This window comes from Neltuma alba, unplaced genomic scaffold, assembly GCF_004799145.2.
Source record: "Neltuma alba isolate B1F8T4 unplaced genomic scaffold, ASM479914v2 tig00006419_pilon, whole genome shotgun sequence".
Taxonomy (NCBI): domain Eukaryota; kingdom Viridiplantae; phylum Streptophyta; class Magnoliopsida; order Fabales; family Fabaceae; genus Neltuma; species Neltuma alba.
Genome location: NW_021634459.1, coordinates 390,352 through 413,549, shown reverse-complemented (window position 1 = coordinate 413,549; position 23,198 = coordinate 390,352). Strand labels below are relative to the sequence as shown.

The 23,198-nt window shown below is 35.0% G+C and overlaps 3 protein-coding genes across 4 annotated transcripts; 2 read left to right on the top strand and 1 right to left on the bottom strand.

The window, feature by feature from the left end:
• The first annotated feature begins 3,431 nt into the window (after positions 1 to 3,431).
• LOC114750332 (lysine-specific demethylase JMJ25-like) lies at positions 3,432 to 11,254 on the top strand. The gene is made up of 13 exons (XM_028938896.1): positions 3,432 to 3,848; positions 5,377 to 5,507; positions 5,672 to 5,771; positions 5,896 to 6,022; positions 6,097 to 6,160; positions 6,592 to 7,360; positions 7,443 to 7,772; positions 8,696 to 9,490; positions 9,569 to 9,641; positions 9,738 to 9,823; positions 10,437 to 10,556; positions 10,754 to 10,824; positions 10,922 to 11,254. Exons 1-13 carry the CDS (start codon positions 3,432 to 3,434, stop codon positions 10,923 to 10,925), a joined length of 3,087 nt encoding a protein of 1,028 aa, XP_028794729.1. The 3' UTR covers positions 10,926 to 11,254.
• A 2,126-nt stretch (positions 11,255 to 13,380) lies between these two features.
• On the top strand, positions 13,381 to 15,119 carry LOC114750340 (uncharacterized). 2 transcript variants are annotated; one of them, XM_028938911.1, is made up of 4 exons: positions 13,381 to 13,416; positions 13,669 to 13,789; positions 14,471 to 14,550; positions 14,661 to 15,119. In XM_028938911.1, the coding sequence occupies exons 2-4, from the start codon at positions 13,715 to 13,717 to the stop codon at positions 14,908 to 14,910; spliced, it is 405 nt and encodes a 134-aa protein (XP_028794744.1). In that variant the 5' UTR covers positions 13,381 to 13,416; positions 13,669 to 13,714; the 3' UTR covers positions 14,911 to 15,119. The 2 variants fall into 2 exon arrangements, with proteins under 2 accessions (XP_028794744.1, XP_028794743.1); XM_028938910.1 differs by lacking the exon at positions 13,381 to 13,416 and having other exon boundaries at positions 13,587 to 13,789.
• A 543-nt stretch (positions 15,120 to 15,662) lies between these two features.
• On the bottom strand, positions 15,663 to 20,159 carry LOC114750331 (uncharacterized). Its single transcript, XM_028938895.1, has 7 exons — positions 19,991 to 20,159; positions 19,555 to 19,622; positions 18,894 to 19,412; positions 17,802 to 18,822; positions 17,555 to 17,631; positions 17,091 to 17,271; positions 15,663 to 16,705 (listed from the first exon to the last, which is right to left on the bottom strand). The coding sequence occupies exons 1-7, from the start codon at positions 20,157 to 20,159 to the stop codon at positions 16,077 to 16,079; spliced, it is 2,664 nt and encodes an 887-aa protein (XP_028794728.1). The 3' UTR covers positions 15,663 to 16,076.
• Positions 20,160 to 23,198: the final 3,039 nt, after the last annotated feature.

Here is a 23,198-nt window from a genome sequence, read left to right as displayed (position 1 = left end):
ATTGATGTCAGCTTTATCTTTCAAGCCTCAATTGCTCCAAACAATATTTTACCATGCTCCTGATAGTAAAAGGACGAACATTCCAATACGCAGAATGAAACATAGATTCTTCTCCTAATCATTCACAATTATCCATCTTATCCTCTACCTCCTATTGAGAATTTAAACTTGCAACATCACACATTCACACTTAAAAAAAGGTTTCAGTTAAAAAAGCCTAATCTTTTTTAAGATATGGATAACAAAAAAAATATAGAAGTTTACTAATACTATCTATCAGTTTAAAAAGCCTAATCTTTTTTAAAATATGGACAACCAAAAGAAAAAAAAAGAAGTTTACTAATACTATCAGTTAAAAATCCTAATCTTTTTTAAAACATGGATAACAAAAAAAAAGGTTTACTAATACTCCTCTGGTCCTTAATACAAGGCATAATTAATTAATTTGAATAAATTAAATATGTTTGTTAAATTAGTTAATATGCATGATATATTTTTTCTTAAATACCCTAAGCATAGTAATTCTTAATTTTCTTTCCTTCCTCTCCTACTTGATTATTATTGAGGGAATATCAAAAGAGCTAATTTGCAATAAATTGCTAAACATGTAAAATAAGTCTTATATATAAGACCAACATTAACTTTTTAATTAAATTCTACGTTAACAACAAGAGGAGCAGACCTTAATGACCGGCCAATAGAATTTAATTAATTTCAATTTTATCGGACATTTCATAATATTTTGGTCCTTGAAGATTTCTTCCCGGTCCTTTAATTTCATGATATTCCCAGACCTGTTTTTCTTGTATTGTGAGCCGGGTCAGGGTCAGCAAGGAATTATCGAATAGAAGCAATTATATTATAAAATATAAGATAAAATGTTCCAAATACAAGTGTACTAAGAGAATTCCTTGAAGATAAACCCTTGGAAAATAAAGAAATGTCATATGAAACTGGCTAATTAAGAAACATGATACAAAAAATATTAGATATGAACAAACATCATAAGCAAAAGGAAGGAATTTCCCAACAAGTATGAAGTGATGAAGAAGAAAGAGATATGAGTGAATTGATGATGAGCAATAGAAGGGATTGAAATGGTGGGATAAAAAGAGGGCCAATTCTTGAAGACGACACCTATGGTTTTGAATCCGATAGGTGTTGGTTTTGAAACCAACAATGTGTTGATTTCAAAGCATGTGTTTCTCATTTTCTCTTTTCTAAATCACAAAACGATGCTCTAAACATATGGTGCATGCATGCTCTCCCTCTCCCACCAAATAGTCCGTGATTGGATATTTCACCTAACCCCTCTGATTTTAAAAACAAATCTGATATATACGAACAACATGTTTCACTACTTCCACAACACCACATGTTTTTCCACTCTTATAATCTGTCATATGTTTTCAGAAATATCACGCGCTTTTCAAAGTCCATGCGCTTAGAAAATATTACTCATACATGCATCTCAATCATATTATGTATTAATTATATATATATATGTCTGTTTGTGTGAGAGCTACTTTTAGGTGAGTTTGCATTAAAAGTACTTAGGCCCTCCTATACATTGTATGTGGTTTGAAAGTGAGCATTATGGCTTGAAGTGTGTAAATTAATGAATCTTGCATTTTTTTTATACAATTTAAATTCACATGCGCACAAAGATATTAATGTCAAACTTAAGTCTGAAATCTGATCCAAACATAACAAGTATCACTGCCGTTGAGATTAGAGTTGGGAAAATGGGTCAAGCTCATTTAGGCCCAAAAATTGTGATGACTGAGCTTAAATGGGAAACGGGTTTAAAAGGGCTAACCCTATAGGATCGAGGGTCTAAACGGGCAGGCCTGTTTAGGTCATTTATTTTTGTTTGTTTTTTTTAAAATTTTTTGGTGTAATTTTAATATTATTAATTTTTTAATATTGTTAATGATATTTTGAATATTTAATTATTATTATCATTTCAAAATTAAATTTTACAAAATGATTTGATTTATTTGGTTTTAGACAATAATTTGTCCAATTAAATTTTAAAAAATGAGTTAATTTGGACTTTAATAATGATTTGATTTATATTATATGTGTTGATATTTTTAAACTAAATAATTTGATAAGAGAGTATTTTTATGGTTATATTACTTATGATTCTATAATTTGAATTAGAAATTTATGAGTTTTAACAATAATACTTCTCAAACTAAAGTAAAATAATAACTAGATTGTAAGAAAGAAAATGCAGCTACAAGTAATTGTTTTATGATCTGGTTGCTGTTAAATTAGAGATGCCACGACCACGTCATAACAAGACATCATAAAAACCTATATAGATTAAATTTTCTTAGAAAGGAGAATATACAAATGTAATTTTTTAGCACGCGAAAGGGAAAATGCTTACAGAATGAAAGAATTTATTGCCCGTGTCATTTAGACTAAAATTAAAAATGGGTCGAGCCCATGTGTTTAGGCAGTAAAATAATTGTTGTCATGGATTTGGGCTGGGCTTCAATTAGATTTGATGGCCTTAAATCATCAATGCATTTCTTCTTCTTTTTTTTTGAGTAAGAAGCTGCATACTATTCACAAATCAAAAGGACAACTAATAGGAGTTGGTTCAAGTGGTAAGTAGCTTGATACTGCTTAAGTGAGATCTCGAGTTTGAGTCTCAATGTATGCAGAAATCCCTGTTGTGAGACTCACAAAACTCCGGTGAACTGGTTAGGCAACCAAAAAAAAAAATCAAAAGGAGAAAAATTCCCCCTCCTCCTTCTTTTTATTTTTTATTTTAAAGGCAAGAACAATTTTATTCAAAATAAAATAAAACAGTAGTATTTAAAAAAAACAATACATATAAAATTAAGTGCCATTACAGAACTTGAAAAATGTAATGGGGTTTAATGTTTTGTACTGGTTTCATAATTTGATAAGAAGCTCACGACGCTATCATGCTATGTATCGTTTTACTTAAAATCTGATTAGTGATTAATTTTTATAAAATTTCAAAGTTCACATATTTAAATAATTTTTTTATTAACTTCTACTTTTCAGAATTTCATATTAATACCAAAATTCATATTAATACCAAAATTAAAGGAAAATTATATGCAATCCATTCAAGATATACAATAGAACTTATGGCAAATTTTATTGTATGACTTAATTTTTAAATTATTTTGAAAAAAACACATTTATGCACAATAAAATTTTATAATAAGTTAAAAACTTATTTTCTATAGTGAATATAAACTAACATAAATGTAAAAGCATAATAAATAGCGCTCTCTTTTAGCCCGAGAATCCGACCTTTTGGCGCTATTTGTCCGTCGCACTTGTTTCTTTTGGCGCTAATATAGTAACACTGCCCATGACAGTTTCATGCATTAGGTCCGACGATTTATGTCTTTCGTCAATCGCTGTTTTCTCACGTCCCCATGGAGTCGTCGGCCGTTCGGCGGTGCAAGCGATGCGCAGGTTCTTGGCGGTGCTCCGCGGTGGCGTCGCGGGGAAAGTCGTACTGCAAGAAGCACCTGGCGCAGAGGGAGAGTTACGACCTGAAACATAGAACCAAGGAAAAAGGAGGAGAGGAGGTGGAGATATACCATGATTCCAGCTCCAGGAAAAGGAAGAATGCTGTAGTCTGCAGGGAATCGGAGGTGGCAGTGTCAGATTCCGAGTTGAAACGAAAATCGGTCCGAGTTCGAGAGTTGAAGCTCTCGGCTAGTTCGAAGCATAACAAAATGAGTGATGGTAGAAGAGTAAATAACACCATGAAGGCAGCGTTGAAGGTAAATTCCGATGAAGAGCGGGGGCGGAATTATTCCTCGCTGGAGAAACATTCCATGGTTACGGTAGGTCTTAAAGAAATGCTGCTAATTTCGGTTCCGGTACGGGATTGAAAATATGAGCTATTTTGTTCGCATTTTTACGGGTTATATTCTACAGCAGCATAATGCTCCTACAAAATAGGAGAGGGGATTTTCTGACGCAAAATTCCTTTTTGAAAGAGTGCTTTTAGACCTTTAGGTGTAGTAAGATGCGACCACATGCTTCGCCAACAAAGCATGTGATCATTGCTTATTCCGTCTTGAAAGCACGAACTCTTTAGTTGTATTGAAAAACTTTTTAGAGCGGAGGTTTGTTCAAATTTGAAGAGGTATATTCACCCTAAGGTGAGAGACTCTGGTCATCGAAGAGATCACAGGCCGGACTGAAGCCTCTTTATAAGACTGAAGTGATCAACTTGTCAATAAAGTTCAGTCTATCATTTTCAAATCCTGATCATGCATAAATCCCTACACGGCCCAAGGCTCTTGAATAAGATGATCTGGCTTTTTTCTGCCCGCACGGTCATTATATTTGAGATCTGTTCTTTGGTGGGTATACTTCCCAAATCACCTAAATATCTTGCTTTGCTGTCTGGACGATGTTCGAAGGCAAGGATTGAAATCGGGTTTAATCCCTAGTTTACATCTATACCAATGGTTCCCAAGAGTCCAATCTATGAAGACACATACTTAATAAAAATCGTGTTAGTTGCAGACCCGCGTCCCCACGTAGAATCAATAAAGCTATTCAAGATCAGAAGACCCCGTTTAAATTTAGACAGAGTTCAGAATCTATAGGAAGGATGAACTTCTTGTATCCTGTCTCTCAGTTGGGAGGATTATGAGGAATTTTCTTTATTCAGGGGCATGAGGGGCAACATAGTTCCTCTAGTGATTAGGAGGTACTGTTGAAGACCTAGGATCGAGGGAGGCTTGGGTCTCGGAAATATGGTGTTGCTTTGTCAATGAAACAAGTGAGGTGCTTTTCCTTGAAAGGTGAATGCAACATGGAATAATGTAGTATAGTATGAAATCTGGTTAAATCTGAATGGTTGGATGCCAATTTGGGAATTAATGCTTATGTCTCAGAATATGGTGTTGCCTTGTCAACTAGATGTTCAAGGTATATTCCCGTTAGATGTGAATGCATCATAGCATGGAGTATGCTTGGTTGTGATGCCAACCTAGGAATGAATGCAACTGAGTTATTGATTCTCCTAACTAGATATCTTTCTAACTAACTACTAACTAATTCATTGACTAACTGAAACCAATTGCTGTTACAATAATTCCCGTGTCAAATTGTAAATCTTCATGAGGGATGAAGAGGTGCTATTGAGAGTTGTCCAGTTGATATTTGGTTGGATGAAGACCTATTTGAATAAGCGTTCCTTGTTGCCTGGTAAAATTTTATCATTGCTTTACATGCTCAAGTAGGATGATAAATATCATTTTTATGGCAAACATTGATGAGTTATACATATGCTGGGAGTCATTAATTGCAATAGTGACGAATTTAATTTTGACTTTCTCCGTAATGTTGGCTTCTCAGGATTTGCTCAGGAAAACAAAGGAGGGTGGAAGTTTGATGTGTCATCAGTGCCTGCGGAGTGACAAGAATGGTGTAGTCATCTGCTTAATGTGTGGCAGAAAACGCTACTGTTTTGATTGCCTCAAGAAGTGGTAGCATTTATTCGTATTAATCTTAATTTTTACATTTCTTGTTCATACTGATGAGTATTATGTAACTGTAATGAAGGAGTTGACTAGTTTTTTTGCATTAATGTACATTAAAAGCTTTAAGCCTTCTAATGTAGCTAGCTGCTCATTGCAATGAGATTAAATAGGTACCCAGGAAAAGCAAAAGAGGAAGTTGAGAATAGATGTCCATATTGTTGTGGCAATTGCAATTGCAAAGCTTGCCTGCGAGAGGTTCCTGTGCCAAGGGTAGATGATTTCCTTTCTTATCGTGGCTTCTTTCCATATGATTTAATCAAAATTGTGAGGTTGAAAATGTATCATCTATATGCTCTCTCTTAATGTTGTCTAACTTCGCTTCTTCCTTGGACAGCATCCAGAAATGGATGACAGTGCCAAAATTGAACGACTACTTTATTTGCTATACAATGCTCTGCCCGTTCTTAGGCATATTTATAAGGAGCAGAGCTCTGAGCTAGACACTGAAGCAAAAATGAGAGGTAACTTATTTGGGGATACAGACATATATAAATATAATTTTTTATTGATTTTTTGTTCTTGTTTCTGGTGTTAGGTTATCAACTGCAAGAAATTAACATAACAAGGACTAAGTTAGATGGAAGTGAGCGTATGTACTGGTATGTTCATTGCTGCTTTTTTTTTTTTTTTTTGGGGGGGGGGGAGAGTAATGACGCTTTGAGGAAAGAATTTTGTTATTGCTTTGAACTTGTACCTGTATCTTTTTCTTCACCTTTGGTTTTATCTGGGTTCTTGTGCAATGGAATGCTTTACTTGCCTCACCCATTCAGCTGATTTGTGGATACTGATGCAGTGTTTTTTTTCCATTAAGCAACTACATTTGCATAAGAAAAGGTGTTGATGTAATACAATCCATGTAAAAACTTGATACACGATCAATGAAGCTGTGAACAATTTCAAAGAGAAAAAAAGTATTATAAGCTTTTGGGTCCATTCAAAACTTTGGTGAATTCCATATATTACATTTTTGAATTGCAATATCAAATTTAATGTTCTTGTGCCTTGGTTGTGGATCTATGATGAATGGCAGCGACAATTGCAACACATCGATTGTTGGATTTTACAGAAGCTGTCCCAACCTCGGTTGCTCTTACGACCTATGTCTTGCCTGCTGTCAAGAGCTTAGAAATGGTTGCCAACCTGGAGGCGTAGAAGCTGAAACATTGCGTGAACAGTTTGCAGAGAAAGATGGAAACCAAGATTCGATAAGTAGCAAGACTCGTACGGAAGGATATGGTTGGGAAAGCCAACTCTTACCTAATGTGTTTGATGTCCAAACTGATGGAACTTCTCCATCTCCTGAATGGCGAGCTAATAGTGATGGTAACATTCCATGTCCTCCAAAACAGCATGGAGGTTGTGGCACTGCGTTGCTAGAACTGAGACGCACTTTCAAAGCTGATTGGGTGGTGAAGCTGTTAAAGAATGCAGAGGACCTCACAAGAGCCTACAGACACATGGACGTTGATGTTTCTGCGAAATGCTCTTTATGCTGGCCAAATTTGGTTGAAGGGAAATCCAATTATGAGGTCAGGCAGGCAGCATCAAGGGATGATGCTCAAGATAATTTCTTATACAGCCCGAATGCCCTTGACACGTCTGATGACGAAGTTGAGCATTTCCAGAGGCACTGGTTAAGGGGAGAACCTGTGATTGTGAGAAATGTTCTGGACAGGACATCTGGCCTTAGTTGGGAACCAATGGTTATGTGGAGGGCTTTCAGAGAAACAGGTTCTAGAATGAAGTATAAAGAGGAAACACGAAGTGTAAAGGCCATCGATTGCTTTGATTGGTGTGAGGTATGCCAACGGATGAAAATCAATCTGAATAATCTTATTATATATTGACAATTTGATTTATCAACATCTCACTGTTACGCAGGTGGAAATCAATATTCACCAATTTTTTGTAGGCTACCTAGAGGGTCGAATGCATAAGGATAGATGGCCAGAAATTCTGAAATTGAAAGATTGGCCTTCATCAACCTGGTTTGAAGAGCGTTTGCCCAGGCATGGTGCTGAGTTTCTCAGAGCTCTGCCCTACAGGGACTACACTGACCCAAAATCAGGCCTCTTGAATCTTGCCAGTAAACTTCCTGATGGCTCACTAAAACCAGATTTGGGACCCAAAACGTATATTGCTTATGGGTTTCTTGACGAGCTTGGTAGAGGTGATTCGGTGACAAAACTCCACTGTGATGTGTCTGATGCGGTAATCTCTGCACATCTTAATTTCTAGAGGGAAGCCAAGGTGTCTATGTTGTATAGTTTCTTTTCCTTTCCTTTATGCCTTTTACGTATTTAAAGATTCAAGAGTGGATGTATTGTTGTGTTGCTTGTCTATTAAGTCTGCACGTGTCAGTTGTCCTCTGCCAATCATTGATAACTCTATTTGCTGGTATTTTGACTGAGCACCTCGGTTGGAAATTGTCGGTCTCTTATGTGCTTGTTGCCAACATAATCAGGGTTTCATTTGGATTCCTCAAATATTAATTGCATAGGTTTTATAAGTTTTATGGATTAGCTTTTACATGAGCCTGAGATTAATTTCTGAATTATGTTGTCATCGGATGACGGAAATGTCAATGAAATTAAAGAAATTCCTTTGGGTGAAGAAAAATTTATAGGGTTGAGCATCTTCTAAACTTTACGCTGGGGCAAATAATAATTGAATGAAAGTTGGAAGCTGAATTTACTGGTTGTAGTGTTTTAATGGTAAATTAATTGATGGAGCCTAAATTCTTTATTTAGAAGGATAACTGGGTTATTGATTGGTGGTATTGACATATGTTGGATTTCAAGGTTTGTTTTTTAGCCATGCAACCATGGGGCCTTGAAGGCCTTATTCTAATACTTGTACTAAAATGGATGAAACATAGCACCCACACACTCATTCTCTGTCTGTGCGACCGCGTGCGCGCCTCAAAGCGTCCACTACTTCTACCTTCATCTACTAGTTGACCAATTTGAAGACTGTTTAGTTATCGTAACTTCCCGAATCTTCCGCGTCATAGAAACATAACATCTATTAAAGAGCCCGTCTGTATTCAGAGTTCTTATCTCATTCAGCTAGCTGCGGTCATCTGTATACAATTGTAGCTGATATCGCATTATAATTTTGTGATGGAGGTTTAGGTTAATATACTGACCCACACAACCAAGGTAAATATAGGTGCTTGGCAACAAGAAAGCATAAAAGAATTGCGGGAGAAATATGCAAAAGAAGACATGCAGGAACTATCCTGTGAAGCACGCAGTGATATTGATGAAGAACCCAAAGCAAATGATGGGAAGCCTGAAGATGGAGTTAACAGTTTTTCTTCTGGTCGCCAAGTAGATGAACATATTTCATCAGCATCGGAAGGCTCAACTGTGAAGCCAGAAATTTCATCAGCAGTGAAAGAGTCAACTATGAAGTTAGAAAGTTCATCGGCATCGGAAGACTTTACTGTGAAGATAAACATTTCATCAGCATCAGATGGCTCAACCGCGAAGTTAGAAACAACAGACACAGAACAATGTGTTGAGAGCAGAAACTGCTCCGCCTCCTGCAGAAATGTTGCCGAAAGAAGTTTCTCTGGAGAAGATGATGTTAATATAATATCTGCTGAAGTTTCAGATCATACCAAGACTTTCGGACGGAAACATGAACATACTCAATCTGCGTGTAATTTAACCTCTAATTGTAAGAGCAATGTTAATGACAGAACGAAGACTGATTTTCTTGGCATTTTGTCTGATGATCCAGAGTCCCAAAAATCAAAACAAGGTCTGGTGAAAGATTCTGTAGAAACTAATCATAAAGCTGCAGTCGTCTATGGTGGTGCTGTTTGGGATATCTTCCGTCGTCAAGATGTACCAAAAGTAATGGAGTATTTGAGGAAGCATAAAAAGGAATTCCGTCATATCAGCAATCATTCTTTAAGTTCTGTGAGTAGTATTGCCTCTCTGTATTCACTTTATTAACCATATATGAAGAGCTAAATCCTTTTATGATGCTGGCTTCAGGTTATACATCCCATTCATGATCAGACATTTTTCTTTAATGAGAAGCATAAGAAACAATTGAAACAAGAGTTTGGTATGATGGCCATTTGATTTGCCCGGTTGAAAAATCAGAAAATTGGAAAGCATTACCGCATCATAGTTATTGTCCCATGCTCTGTGCTCAATGTAGGTGTTGAACCCTGGACTTTCGAGCAACATCTTGGTGAGGCCGTTTTCATTCCCGCTGGATGTCCCCACCAAGTGAGAAATAGACAAGTAATTGATCTTCTAGTGACAAGCCGTATATTTGGATTTCGTGCTAGTATAATATACACTCTTACACATTTGAGGGTAAAAATTGATTTCTCGGTCTACCTGCTTTGGGACCCTCTGATCGTTGGTCTCAACACCATAAGCAAGCATATAATGTCACTAAGAGAAGCTAAGATGCATGTCAGAGGGTGGGAAGTTAAATAACTTTCGGTGATTTCTTTTATTTAATTAATTATAAAAATACAATAGTTACTGTAGTTTAATGAAGTATTGGAAAAAATAATCAAGAGAAAATTGGTATTCACTAACGTGGAGCGACAAAGTATTTTGATTTTTTTTATTTCTTCATGAATCAGATTAGAAAGCCGGAAAAAAGAGAGATTCCTATCCTTTTTGTGATCAAATACCTCTTAACACAAAATCTAGGGGAAAACTAACAGCAGGAATATCTTCGTGGGCAAAATGAATAATTTGCTTCTGTTGAAGTGAATTGCAAACAAGAGCAACTTCTACTAAAATAAATGATAGCATTATTTTTTTTTTCATCCGTTGTGCATTTGAATGTTATTTTCTCATAATTACACTGCTTTTAACATCATTCTTTTTCATCAACCAGTCTTGTATAAAAGTGGCACTTGATTTTGTTTCCCCGGAAAATGTTGAAGAATGTTTACGACTAACTGAGGAGTTTCGTTTGCTCCCAAAGAAGCACACAGCCAAGGAGGATAAATTGGAGGTCTGCTTGTTTATTCGCTGTCTCATCTCTTAGCTTTGCTTTTAAGTGGTCTGGTTTTGCATGTTCTCATATTGCCGCTTTTTCACCGAAAATGCTTGTATTATTATAGCTCTTGCGCTGTGAAAAGAAGTCACCTACTAAAATATCTTGCGCCTTTGAAATTGCATTGCATCCTACCCATTTTTCTTCGTTTCCAGGTTAAAAAGATGACACTTTATGCTGTAAGTTCGGCTGTTAGAGAAATCAAAAGACTGATGAAGTCTGCCGAGTAAGATTGGTTCTATGTCCTCAACATCAGCTGTACTTCTAATATCTCGTGTGTTTACGGATGGCTGTTTATATGAATTTTACTCTCCTATTAACAGTTGAGTTCGTGGTCTGGTGATGGATATACAAGACTACCAAGTTATCCACTGCTAAGATAAGGTGAATAAGTGATCTAGAATCTTCCACAGTATTGCCACATGCAAGGATTTGTTTCATGTATAGAAGTATTCTATCAACAGAATTGTTATGCAATGTCAATCAAATCATCAGAGCATGTTCTTACTTGCTGAAGTCCCTTATCAACACGTGGAGTATTTGCAGGTGGCAAATAGATAGGAACTGACCACAATAAGCAGTTAAACACATGCATGGCCCAAAAGAATTGTGAATGATGAGTGAATTTGTAAATAAATAGATGAACTTTACCCGGATTGTAGTTAAAGATGGACACGAAAATGGGATCTACTCTTCACTATCTTATTCTGTGCTTTGGATAAACTGCACTTCAGGACATTCTAGCCCTTGATGAATATGGCACAATGATGTCCTTGCAATTTTTCTCTTTGTTAAAATATTAATCTTGAAACTTGCTTGGCAGTGAATAGCACGTATTGAATGATATGGAAGTTTATAAGGCTAGGTACAGCTGGAATTTCTTATTGTGCAATTGTAGTTTGTTGTTATTTTAATAATTCGATTTGATCTGTTAATGATAAAGAATTTTCTTGTAGTTGACCCTTTTTCTTTAAAAAAAAATTGTGCAGCAAATTGTTGGATAGTTATGATTAATTGAAGAAATAATACGGTAATTTGATCACTAAGAATAATAATAAATTATTTGATAATAATAAAACAAAGATGTCTAAAGATATAAGAAGTTAAAATTTTGCGATCAAAATTTGAAAATCAAGACATTACTTGTTCAATTTAGTATTTAACTTTTGTGAAAGTATCTTTCCCAAAAGTTCTCATCGAACAGCTTATCAGCTGCTATTTATAAGCGTTGGTCCTAATAAGAATATTGCGCAAGAAAAGTTTTTAAAATCAAACAAATATTTTTCTAAATCTCTTGAATTTGAAAAAAAAAAATTATCAGAGCAAGTCTCTTTTTAGAAACTTTCTTTTAAATGAGAAGTCTTTGAGAAGTATACTGAAATTTATTTACATAAACTAAATATTTGAGAGTTATTTTGCCATAATTAAATGATATAATATTTTATAAAACTATAACCAGCTCAACAATAATTTAGGACGTGATGCAGGACGGACCTGCAAGATATTTATTTTTTAATTCATTTTTAAATATTTAGATATATTATTTTATTTTTAGAAATAAGCTCTAAATCCCTAATTTCATTCTTTCTGAAGCTTTTCTCTTTCTTGAATTACCACTCGCGCACTCTCGCATCTCCCTCATCAATCCTTGACGATTGCTAACAGGTCGCGACACTCGCCTCTCTTTCCCGGGTACTTTTTCGGTTTCCCCCCTCCTCCCTCTCCTGTTCTTCCCTTCTTTGTTTTTTTTAAAGAAGAATCTCAATTAACTCCAACCAAAATACCTAAATCCAAATTAGGCTTACATTCTTAATAAATTTTTAATTAGGAATTTGTTAATATTATTAAATAATGAGAATTTTTTTAATTAAAAAGATTGATTATTTTATCCCTTTCAAATGACCTTTTATTTATTATGATTATTCATCAACAACAAAACATATGAGTAATTTTATAGTATTTCAAATTTCTATACACACACTAAAACAATTAAAAACATTTTAATAAAACATTTTAAATTACAGATATAAATAGCCTTTAAATAAATATTTGTTTGTTTTCAGTTCTTATAATTTATATTAGTTTTATCTATTTGATTAATGTTGGATCCAACCGAAAATGTAATTAAAATATTTTAAAATCTAAGGATAAATATATACAACCTAAAAAAAATTCTTTAAAAACTATATATTATACTAAAAATGGTTTGTTAAAATATTTTAAAGGGTTAGTTATAGATACATAATTTCAAATACTGAAAAATTATTTATATATTTTTATCTAAATATTAATAATAAGAGATGATGAACTATTTAGGAGGGATGAACAAAATAGTCAATTTTTAATTTTAATTGAAGAACCGTATTCTGATTATTCAACAATATTAATTTTAATTAGGCCTCAAATCCTGATTAAGAATTTATTAAAAATGTAGGCCTGAATTTGAATTAAATTTCAAACACCAAAAAGTTATTTATATATTTTTCATCTAAATATTAATAATAAGAGATAATAAACCACTTGAGAGGGATCAAATAATCAATTTTTATTTTTAATTAAAAAAAATTCTAATCATTTAATAATATTAAAAAATTTCTAATTAGACCTCATGTCGTCATTAAGAATTTGTTAAAGGCTTTAATTATTGGGATTTTTCCTATTTTTTAATTTATTTGGCAAAACAGGATCAAAATGACGTCGTTTCTCGTTCGGTCAGTTCACCATAACATATATCCTCGAAGACCTGCTTTTATCTTCGTCGTCGCATCGGGAGTAGTAGACGCCAGCGGAGCTCCGTTAGCCGCCGTCGACCACCCAGGTTCTGTTATATATTTCCCCATTGCCTTGCTTTTCTTCTTCTCCTGTTTTTTCTTGCTGCCCCTCTTTCTTTTTTTTTTGTTGTTTAATTCTAGTCTTCCAGATTCCGTTTCGGATCTCCTCTCACGATTTCTCTATTGAGCTTCCTGGTCTCAAGTTCTGTTGAAACTTGGAACTTTATTTTTTTTAAATTAAAGATTGATTGCTCCCTCTCGATTTCTCTATTTCATATGCAATTGGTTTTCCTTTCCAGGTCGGTTAATAAATGCTTTTGTTGGTTACGACCCCAAGAAGCTGAGATGAGTGTTGCAGAGCCTTCGAAGAAGGGTTCTTCTCTTCCCCGAATTGTTAAGTTGGACAAGGCATTGAAACTGGTAAATGCTTTTTTTTCATTTTTAAATTTCACCGTAACATCCTTATGAACTATAATGATTTGTTATATATTTGTGTTGTATGCTTGTTGATTGATATGTTTTCCATATCTATATTGCATGTTCATTGAAGCTATAATTTAGGCATGAGTAGAATCGCGCATTTCTGACCCTTAAAAGTTAATAATGAGATGGCATGTTCAATCGATCATATGTTTATGTATTTAAAATTTCACTATGTATAGGTAGCGGTTCAGCATCATAATTGTAACTGTAACATATTAGCCTTGAAAATGGACTTATATTGCTTGCTAGTGTACACTACAGTTGTTTTGACAGTCATTGCAAAACCTTGAAGCTTTTGATATTACGGGCTTAAGATTCGCAATGGTTTCCAGGAGTTTTGCTGAATGATAAGCATGGAATTGGTAATGACATTGTTGGTATATGATATTTGGATTCTTATGACTTGTGGGAAAAAGAAATCAAGCAAAAATACATTTCAAATATCTAACATTTTAATAATGTCACAAACTGCGGTCAAACATTTTTGCTTCCTAAGTTCCTTTTTGTGAAGGTTGAGATTTGAGGTTCAGAGGGTTTGATTATGGTCAGATGTTGTGTGAAATATTGTAATTTGCTGGGTAATGCTGGTGATTAATTGTTAATCATTCTAATTGGCAGGCCGAGGTATGGGTAAATAACATGAGCAAAGTTGAAGATGATGAACCAACAGATGCCGGCAAAGAGGGTCGGCCTCCTAGGTCTGTGCTCAGTATGAGTTCCATCTTTAAATTGTTCACCATGTCAACTTTTGCAAGTTTGTATTATAAACGTTCTTTCACCATTATAACTGTTGTTGCAATCTGTATAGGCTTGGCCTTGGTGCAAAAGTTGTCCGCCAATCCAAAGTGGTGCCCTCAGATGACCCTGTTGAACGGAAGTTATATGCTAAGTTGGATGCCAGAAAAAGAAAAGCTGCTGAGGATTCTAGATCATCTCAAAGAGATGTTGAAGATGAAGACGACAACGCGGACGAAGATAGCAGAAGTAGTTCATTTATGAAAAAGGCAGCACCACGTCCTTTGCCCTCAATGATTCTGGGAAATAAGAAGAGGAAATAACGAAACATTTCATAGTTGTTCCTTGCTACCTTTGATGGCTATATAACTTGTTAACTACATTCGGCTTGATGGCTTCCACTGAACGCCTTGCATTTAGAAACTGTATAGGCATTTACTGTAATTTTTTGGGTAAGGTAATGATATTTCATGTAATTTAGGTTATATGCTTCATGAGATTAATATCTAATTGCAGTTTTGCGTCCATTTAACTGATGAGCAATACATTATGTTCGTTTATGTTGCAAATTCCTTAATTTAAATATATGTATGTACATATTTCTTTTCTTCGAAACTAAGCCAAGTTAATCCCTTGTGGCAGCCTTGAGCCCCGCATTGGATAAATTCGTCCGCGTAAGTGATGTGAGTGTGTATAAGCATGTGTCATGATTATAAGCACGTGACTTGTAAATTACATACTTATTTTGTATTTTGTGAATTACAATAAAAAAATTATTTGTAAGCCATTTTAAATGGGTTTTAAGTGTTTATAAAGAGTTTTATATAAATGAATATTAGAATTTTTGTTATATATTTATCTCGTATTTTGCAAATTACAATTAAAAAGTTGCTTTTAAAAACTCCAATCTTCGTTTCAAGCAAGTCTTCAAGTCATTCAGGTTGTTTGGGTATTATTGGCATTTTGTGATTTTTCTCTTCAACTTTTGGTCTAAAAACAAGAACCCGAGCTAAATTGGACTCGCTATTTATTATTTCCGACCTTGTTAAAGCGTTGGGAAAATAGGGCCAAAAAGAGTGCAAAGAGGATTCCCACCAATTTTAAGAAATGCAAAATCATGTTATCAACATATGAAACTCTACAAAATCTACAATTTCACCAGCAATTCGACTCACGCTAGATTAAGTGAAGCACAATGGACAGAAGTATAAAAGTGTTATTCTGTATTTTTTTCAAGCATTCCCAACTAAAATTCTGTTTGCTTATTTGAATATCCACCTTCGCACTATTCTAACCACTAATCAGAGAAGTCAGACATGGCCAAGAGAAACACTGCTTAGGAATCTCCAAAATTCTCTAGCAGTCTTATCAAATTCTTTCCCTTGAAGCATAATGTATAACTTCCCTACGTTCCTTTACCTTCACCAGGGAATTTATCTGTTGGGATGAACAAGTGGTGATCGATTATCCTCTACATGTTGATGCGGATTTAATCTTCCTGCAATTTAGATTGAAGTTGAGAGGATTCACTTTCTAGGCTTTCACTTACACAACTGAATACAGTGTCTTCCATCAGTTCTGCAAAAATAGCATCACCCATCTCAATAATAACTGTTGCAGCATCACCCCGAAGGTCCATCCATGTTTCACTTCTTGCCACGTCTTTTTGAACGATCTGATCCAAAGTATGTGGCCGAGGAAAGGGAAGGAGATGCCAGCACACTCTTTGCCAGACCATAAGAACAACCTTCTTCATATCTGGTTTTGGCCTCATGCTAGGTTTCAGGAATGACGCCCAAGGGAGTATCCCAAAGTAATGCCGACAAACATCCACAAGCACTTCATTGATGCAATCAAATAGGAGTTTCTGATCATGACAAATGTGTTTAGGGAAAAACCCTGCCTCATCAAACAAGGATTGATCCAGTATTTGGTTTGAGGAAAGGTCCTTGATTCTCAGTTGATCTATATTTAAGCCAGAGGAGTGCAGAACTGCTTCAACGTAGTCAAATACCAACTTGCTTTCTTCAGTACAAAGTTTTCCTCCTTCAATTTGATCCAAAGGTGAAGAGTTATGATCTTCAAACTGAATATGTAAGGGCTGCACTGGTACTTTATCTGAAAATCAATAGTGAATCTAACGTTAGGTTAATTTTAATATAACAATGAAGATATGCAACGGAGAAGTTTACGGGCTGATTGGCCATTTTCTTAAAGCAATTGTAAGTTTTGTTTGCCTGCAGGGGAAAAAAGACTTCATGCAACCAAACAATTTTCTAAAATATACTTAGAAGTATTATGAAATGAAATATGATATAGAGTTTTCACTTGGAAACCAGCTTGCTATTTTCTATCTCGTATTAAGATGGAAGTCAATGAGACAATTAGAAATAACATATTGCCACAGTTTTACAGATTGAAAAATAGTGCTTTTTGTGTTTTTGCTAACTTGTTTAAAGAAGTGTTCTAATATTATCCTTGTGGCTCTTGCGTGAACGCATACCAGGTTCAGATATGGTATTCCCAGGGCTGATATCAAATGGTGTCTCAAGAACGGACACAGGGCTCGGTCGCTCAGATTCATCTGAACCACTTTCCATCCCTGCAACTTTCCTTGTGATTGAAGAGTGAGAAGGAGATGATGATGGAGAAGAAAATAGCTGTTGATTTTCTTCTGAGATTTCCTATAGAGTGGAATAAAAGATAGTGAGACAGTCAAAATGGCATCTTGCTGTGATGGAATTGTTCCGCCAAAGAAAAAGACATGAATTTTTTTTCCCCCTTGCTAGGAAGCCTATCATCACTTATCCTTACTACACTTCTGGAACGAGCATAAAATTAACCTTGATTCAAATGAAATTTTGATTCAGCACAAATTCTTGTAACTAGCATAGCAGGAATATATATATATATATATATATTTATTTATATACATAAGTTTTATGCAAAGAAACGTTAAGACGTTACCTGATTCAAACATAGAGAAGGTCTTGAGCCATGAGAAATCTCAGAGTCACATTTTTGGTCCTTTCTTGTTATTAAATCTACAGATTTACAGGGAAAATCCAAATTATTAACCTCCCTAGTAGATCCAACAATATCTGCCCTAACTTTGTGAAGGAACAAATAATATAACATTTTAAAAATAGGCGCAAAGTGAAGTTTTTCATAGCATCCATCTATCACTTAAATATATGTACTTTGAACACCATACCTTCAGGAACTATCTCATTCCTAACAGGATGACAACAGGTTCCTTCCACTTTATCATCATGAGTAAGAATAGCTGGGGGATTTAGATTCATAATGCACGACGGCTTCTCTGGATTGTTTGTTGCTTGATCTGGATGACCAAGAGCAACGGCATGAAGATCCTCATTAGCCTCCTGAATGTTTTCCGTAGTAGAAAATCTTGTCTGTGCAGTCACAAAGCGATGTTCATGCTCCCTTCCAGGGCTTCCAATGGGAGAAAGGTTGTACTCAGGAAGAGCTAGAATTCTCCCCAGGGTTTCTGGGATCTGCCGACTTGAAAAATCCATGTTTTCATCTCCGTTACCCAGAATCTCATGCAGATGTTTCTTGGCCTCAGTGTACAAGTTGGAATCCTTTTGCTTGAGACACCTGTCATTTTTCAGTTCCGTGGTCACCTCAGTGTCTCTCAATTTACCAGCCTTGTCTCCTTTCTTAGCATCAGATGTGGGTCTTGCTATTTTCTCAATGAAGAAATGGTCCTTATTGGGAGATTTCATTCCATTGTTGTCTTTTCCAAAGACTTTGCTGCCTTGTTCCATATTTTGACACTCAATAGAGTGTTTTTGGGAGATCCCTCTAGGGTATCCATGCCTCTCCTTTCCCATAGCATGTTTCAATTTCCTTTTTATCTCTGCGAGAGAAAAATGTGAACTAACTCTAACATGGTGACCTTTGGGATCGTTTATATCATGAGAATCTAAGGATGAGGCAAGACTGTTGTCAGTTTCTGAATATGGCAGGTCCATGTGACTGGGTTTGAAGATAACAATTCTCTTGGAAGACCCAGTGTTGTCATTTCCTTTTGCTGGGCTTTTTTCTTGAGGCATTACCTTTTTCCAAAAAACGTTACGCTGCTTGTTGTTGACAATCTCTGTGGTTTGTCTCTGATTGCTAGGTTCTTGTTTGGACATGTTGAAGCCAGTAATGGGTTGTATTCTTTGAAATCTGTCCCCTGAGCATTCCCCAGCTCTTGAACATGTTTCCTTAAAAGTGAGTTTGGATCTTGTAAAAGCCTAAGAAATAATTCCTTATCTGAACTTATAACCTGAAGTACTTGCATGAGTTCCTGTGAGCAAACGAGTTTTTCATCTTCTGGCAGATTTTTTTCATCATATATGATCCGGTTAACAAAATCATAGATTGCGTCTTTGGCATTGTTTTCGGCCGTAACATTCTCATTCGGTTGAGCAAGAACTTCGCCATCATGGTCACCCACCACAGAACAAGCATCTTTAAAACGAGAAAAACCATCCATTATATTGTCCAAATCAAGACTACTTTTGGACTGATGCCTTGAATGCTGATTATGTGAGAGCTCTGATTCAAAAGCTGCATCAGACTTCAAACTCTCTGCATCCATATCATGGCTTTTCTTGCGAGATTTCTTTTTTCTCTTGGAATCTGTCTTCAGGGGACTTGGAAGCCTTAATCTGGATTCTTTTGATTCTGCTTCAACACTACGTATATTCTTCTTCATATCCTGGTTAATCAACATCTCTTCTTCTATGAGTTTCTTCACGCAAGGCTTAACAGCATCAGTTGTAACCGTTGTTCTCTTGCTCTCTCTACCATCCTGACAGATTCATGATTCGTAATGTCAATGAATATATAGACATCCTGTAACCAAATTACTTAATATTTTATTAATTTCCTAGAAAATTTTCAATTTTCTGTGAGTTTCAGGTTTGCATAAGAATATGGATGTAAAGACTTACAAAGTCGCTCTCACAATCTTCATCCAAATTGCTTAACATCTCAAACTTATTCTTCGAATGCACAATACCTGTGTAGTAAGGAAATAATGAGGTTCAACAATTATTTCAACTCCTTTTCATGAGTTTAAAGAGGATGTACCAAAAATTATTCACCAACCATGCTTCAATTTTAAAGAGTATTCTCCACGAAGCAGTTCACTTAAAATAAATTGGAATACAGAGACTAGAAACAAAATTGCTTCTAAAGGCGAATGTGACTCTAGAAAACTTGTGAAATATAAGACAAGGTCTGTCAAATCGTTTATCCAGCCCAAATTATCCACCATCTTATATATACAAGTCTTGCTTGCTATATATAATATATTCTTGGCGGAATAATTCTCAGGTAATTTAGAATATCTGTCCGTTTTGGAACACAAACACATAAATTAAGTACAGTTCTCACTTTTCTCGCCAACAGCATGCTTGCTGCTGTACCGAGCATCCGTAATCAACTTCTGAGCCGGGCGACCATGGCGGAAATCAAATATACTAATCAAGCCCCACATGCATCCCGAATGATCCCTCTTATTCCTCTTAGGACGTTTTTGAGACCTCTTTCCCATTTTGGTCTCGAACACAACTTTCTTCTTTATCACTTGGACCCTGCTCTTGCAAAACCTGTTTGATTGACAAAATCATGAAGTAAATACACATGACTGATCTGTCTAACGCCCTAAAACTATAGGACTGTGGAAAACTGCCATATTGTCCGTGAAGGGGAGGAAGAAGAAGAAGAAGACACTCGTATGGACGCAGACAAGGTAAGTTCGGTGCATAAACATGTTTTTTAAATTCATCAATTGATTGCTCAGAAACATTATGATAATTTTCAAACTCGATCACCCGGCTGACGGGGAACAAAGATATGGATTTGCACACAAAATGGTTGTAGCTGGAACTAGAAGTAGAAACTGATTACCAATTTTAGGCATTAGATTTGATGAGAACGGAAAAATCATATGAAAGTTGAAAAATAGAAATATGAAATGGGAACCTTTGACTCAACAGTCAACATGGTAAAGAAGTAAAAGACGTATGCTGATGAATCTGCTAAGAAATCACCTTGTTGTAGCTTCCTTTGGAATTGAAACTGTCAGCAATCAACCCTATTCCATCTGAAGATAAGCCCGGGCAAGATCACAACATCGTCTTCAAAGCTTAATTTGTTCATAAAAATGATTAGCACTCAAGAATTCTGATCAACCAACCAAAACAAGGTTCGATAATTACATCGAAAGCTCCTATCATATACGATTCCCACAATCGGCAATCCAAAGCAGATTTTCTTCTGTGCAACCTTCTCGATGACCGATGAATGGGGCATTCAACTTCTTCAACTACTGAACAAACAGGGGATAGAGCAGCGGAAAACTCCAACTATTGCATCATCCTCAGAAATTCTAACACATACGGCCAAAAAACATCATTTTAATCCTTGACATTAGCTCTCTCCTGCTTGAAACTTAAAAACCCGGGTTGAAATATGCCTTGAGAAGTACCTCATGACAACACATTCTTCCAGAACAGCAAATTCAGTACCATACAAGTAAGTTTATCCCCTAAAAGAAAAAGACTAAGACTTTAGCTTTTGGGTATCTTTTGACAGCCAAAAAGAGATGGAAATGCTCATCTAGCACCGACCCCTGATTTCTTTACGCAAGATTTTGATACGGGTAGCCATTGAAGACTCATAAAACCAAAGCAAAAAGAAGAAAGGAGTATACATGACGAGAAAGATAGAGAGAGAATTGGCGATGGTGAGAAAGAGGGAGGCATTAGAATGTCGTTGTGGGTGACAGACAGTAGAAGAAGAAGAATACGTGACAGTTGGGGAACGATGGATTGGTGGGCCCATCATGCGCATACGAAAAAGTTTGAGGTGTCACCATTTTCTGTTTTTGACGTTTTTGCAATTTCCTTTCATTTCATTCATACGTGCTCCACCATCGGAGAAGTCACCAGTCTCCCCCACCACAAAACATCGTCCCTGCTATTAGTGGGGGAATTGTACCCAACCCATTTCAAAGAATAGGCAGGAAAATTTGATGGTTCTGAATTTTTTTAAAATATAGTTTTAATTTTAAAAAGTCATTAAAAATGTAAAATTACACCATTTTATGATTCTAAAATACCAGAATGTCTACTACTTCAACAATCTTTTGGTATGTCAGGGATCCGAACAATATTATTGTACATATTACATATCCGTGTCAAAAATGAATGTCAATATATTTATATTTATATATTAATAATAATTGGTGAATAGCCCTCCGGTTGAATAATTAGATATATTTTCATGCATATTACATGAAATTTGAGGTGAATACATGGCTGAGAGCTGTAATGATGATATACTTGAGAAGTTATTTTATTCCTATAATTTATTTTATTTTTATAAATAAAATAAAAGTATTAAATTAAAAGGAATAACTTTTTTTGCCAACTAGAAGGAATAAAATTTAAAATCTAAGATATATTAATTCATTTTTTTGGATTACATTGTACAGTATATGAGCTAAAATACATCATGCGTATCCATACCAAATTTAAAATAAATATTATAACTTACCATGTGTGAATAATTAATATGATTTTTATAAGGAAAAATATTGTGATTTTTTTTCATATTTTATATTGATGATGATGATTTGGAAGAAATGCCTTTTTTTAAATTAAAAAAAAAGTCATGCCTATACAAGATAATACCTTTTGACCCTCATTCGTTTTTTTCACTTGAACGAAAGAGAGAGGATAGAGACAAGGACGCCAATTTTGATGAAAAATACATTATTTAATAAAATCATAATATACAGACTTGTAAGTATATCGTAACGGAATAAATTGTACAATTTTTTTGCGATCAAATAAACTGTATAATGTTAAACTTAAGGAAACCTTGTTATTTTTATAACTTAATTGTCAATAATTTTAATAAAAGTATTATATTTGTACGCACGCGTGGGGTGTATATGCAATTTTAATGTGGCCTTGTCACGATTTTTGACTTATATTACCGACTTTTATAATGGAGATAAGACCTGGTATTATAATTAGTGTAAATTGATGCAAATATTATATATATTTTTTTAATCAACAACGAACTAAAACATATAAATATGGTCCTTAGTGATAAATGGTAAGTCAACCATATTAATACTATTCGTGATAGGCGAATTAATAGAAATTTAATGATTAATGAGAGTCTAAACACATTTTTTGGGTTTTCTTAAACATGAAATTAATAGGTGTGTGAATCATGAGAACTTCAATTTCATATCATCAATCATCAATTAACAACATATCTATGCTATGTATACAAGCATATACTACTTCCGATTTTATTTATAAAATCTCGTTTGTAGACTACAAACAAGATCTTATAATTAGGATCGGAGATAGTAGTTTGAAATGTCTGTATTCTATTCTATTAATCCAAAATATTGGGGAAAAAATAAATTTAAAAAATGAACATAAGTAGACATCAGGTGAGATTATATATGCCAAAAATGTATTTTTCTACCATAAAAAACTAAAGTTAACACAGCTTAGAAAGGGAGGGAGATCATCTGGGATACTCAACAATAAAAATGAAATAAAATATG

What these genes read in the sequence shown, in the direction of transcription:
- LOC114750340 (XM_028938910.1), top strand. Translation starts at nt 13,646, where the DNA reads ATGCAATTGGTTTTCCTTTCCAGGTCGGTTAATAAATGCTTTTGTTGG. An exon ending in TGGACAAGGCATTGAAACTG is followed by an intron (nt 13,790 to 14,470) that starts GTAAATGCTTTT and finishes TCTAATTGGCAG; the next exon opens with GCCGAGGTATGGGTAAATAA. An exon ending in AAAGAGGGTCGGCCTCCTAG is followed by an intron (nt 14,551 to 14,660) that starts GTCTGTGCTCAG and finishes CAATCTGTATAG; the next exon opens with GCTTGGCCTTGGTGCAAAAG.
- LOC114750332 (XM_028938896.1), top strand. Translation starts at nt 3,432, where the DNA reads ATGGAGTCGTCGGCCGTTCGGCGGTGCAAGCGATGCGCAGGTTCTTGG. An exon ending in TTTGATTGCCTCAAGAAGTG is followed by an intron (nt 5,508 to 5,671) that starts GTAGCATTTATT and finishes GAGATTAAATAG; the next exon opens with GTACCCAGGAAAAGCAAAAG. An exon ending in GAGAGGTTCCTGTGCCAAGG is followed by an intron (nt 5,772 to 5,895) that starts GTAGATGATTTC and finishes TTCCTTGGACAG; the next exon opens with CATCCAGAAATGGATGACAG.
- LOC114750331 (XM_028938895.1), bottom strand. Translation starts at nt 20,159, where the DNA reads ATGGGAAAGAGGTCTCAAAAACGTCCTAAGAGGAATAAGAGGGATCAT. An exon ending in AAGATTGTGAGAGCGACTTT is followed by an intron (nt 19,413 to 19,554) that starts GTAAGTCTTTAC and finishes TGAATCTGTCAG; the next exon opens with GATGGTAGAGAGAGCAAGAG. An exon ending in GAATGAGATAGTTCCTGAAG is followed by an intron (nt 17,632 to 17,801) that starts GTATGGTGTTCA and finishes GTAAATCTGTAG; the next exon opens with ATTTAATAACAAGAAAGGAC.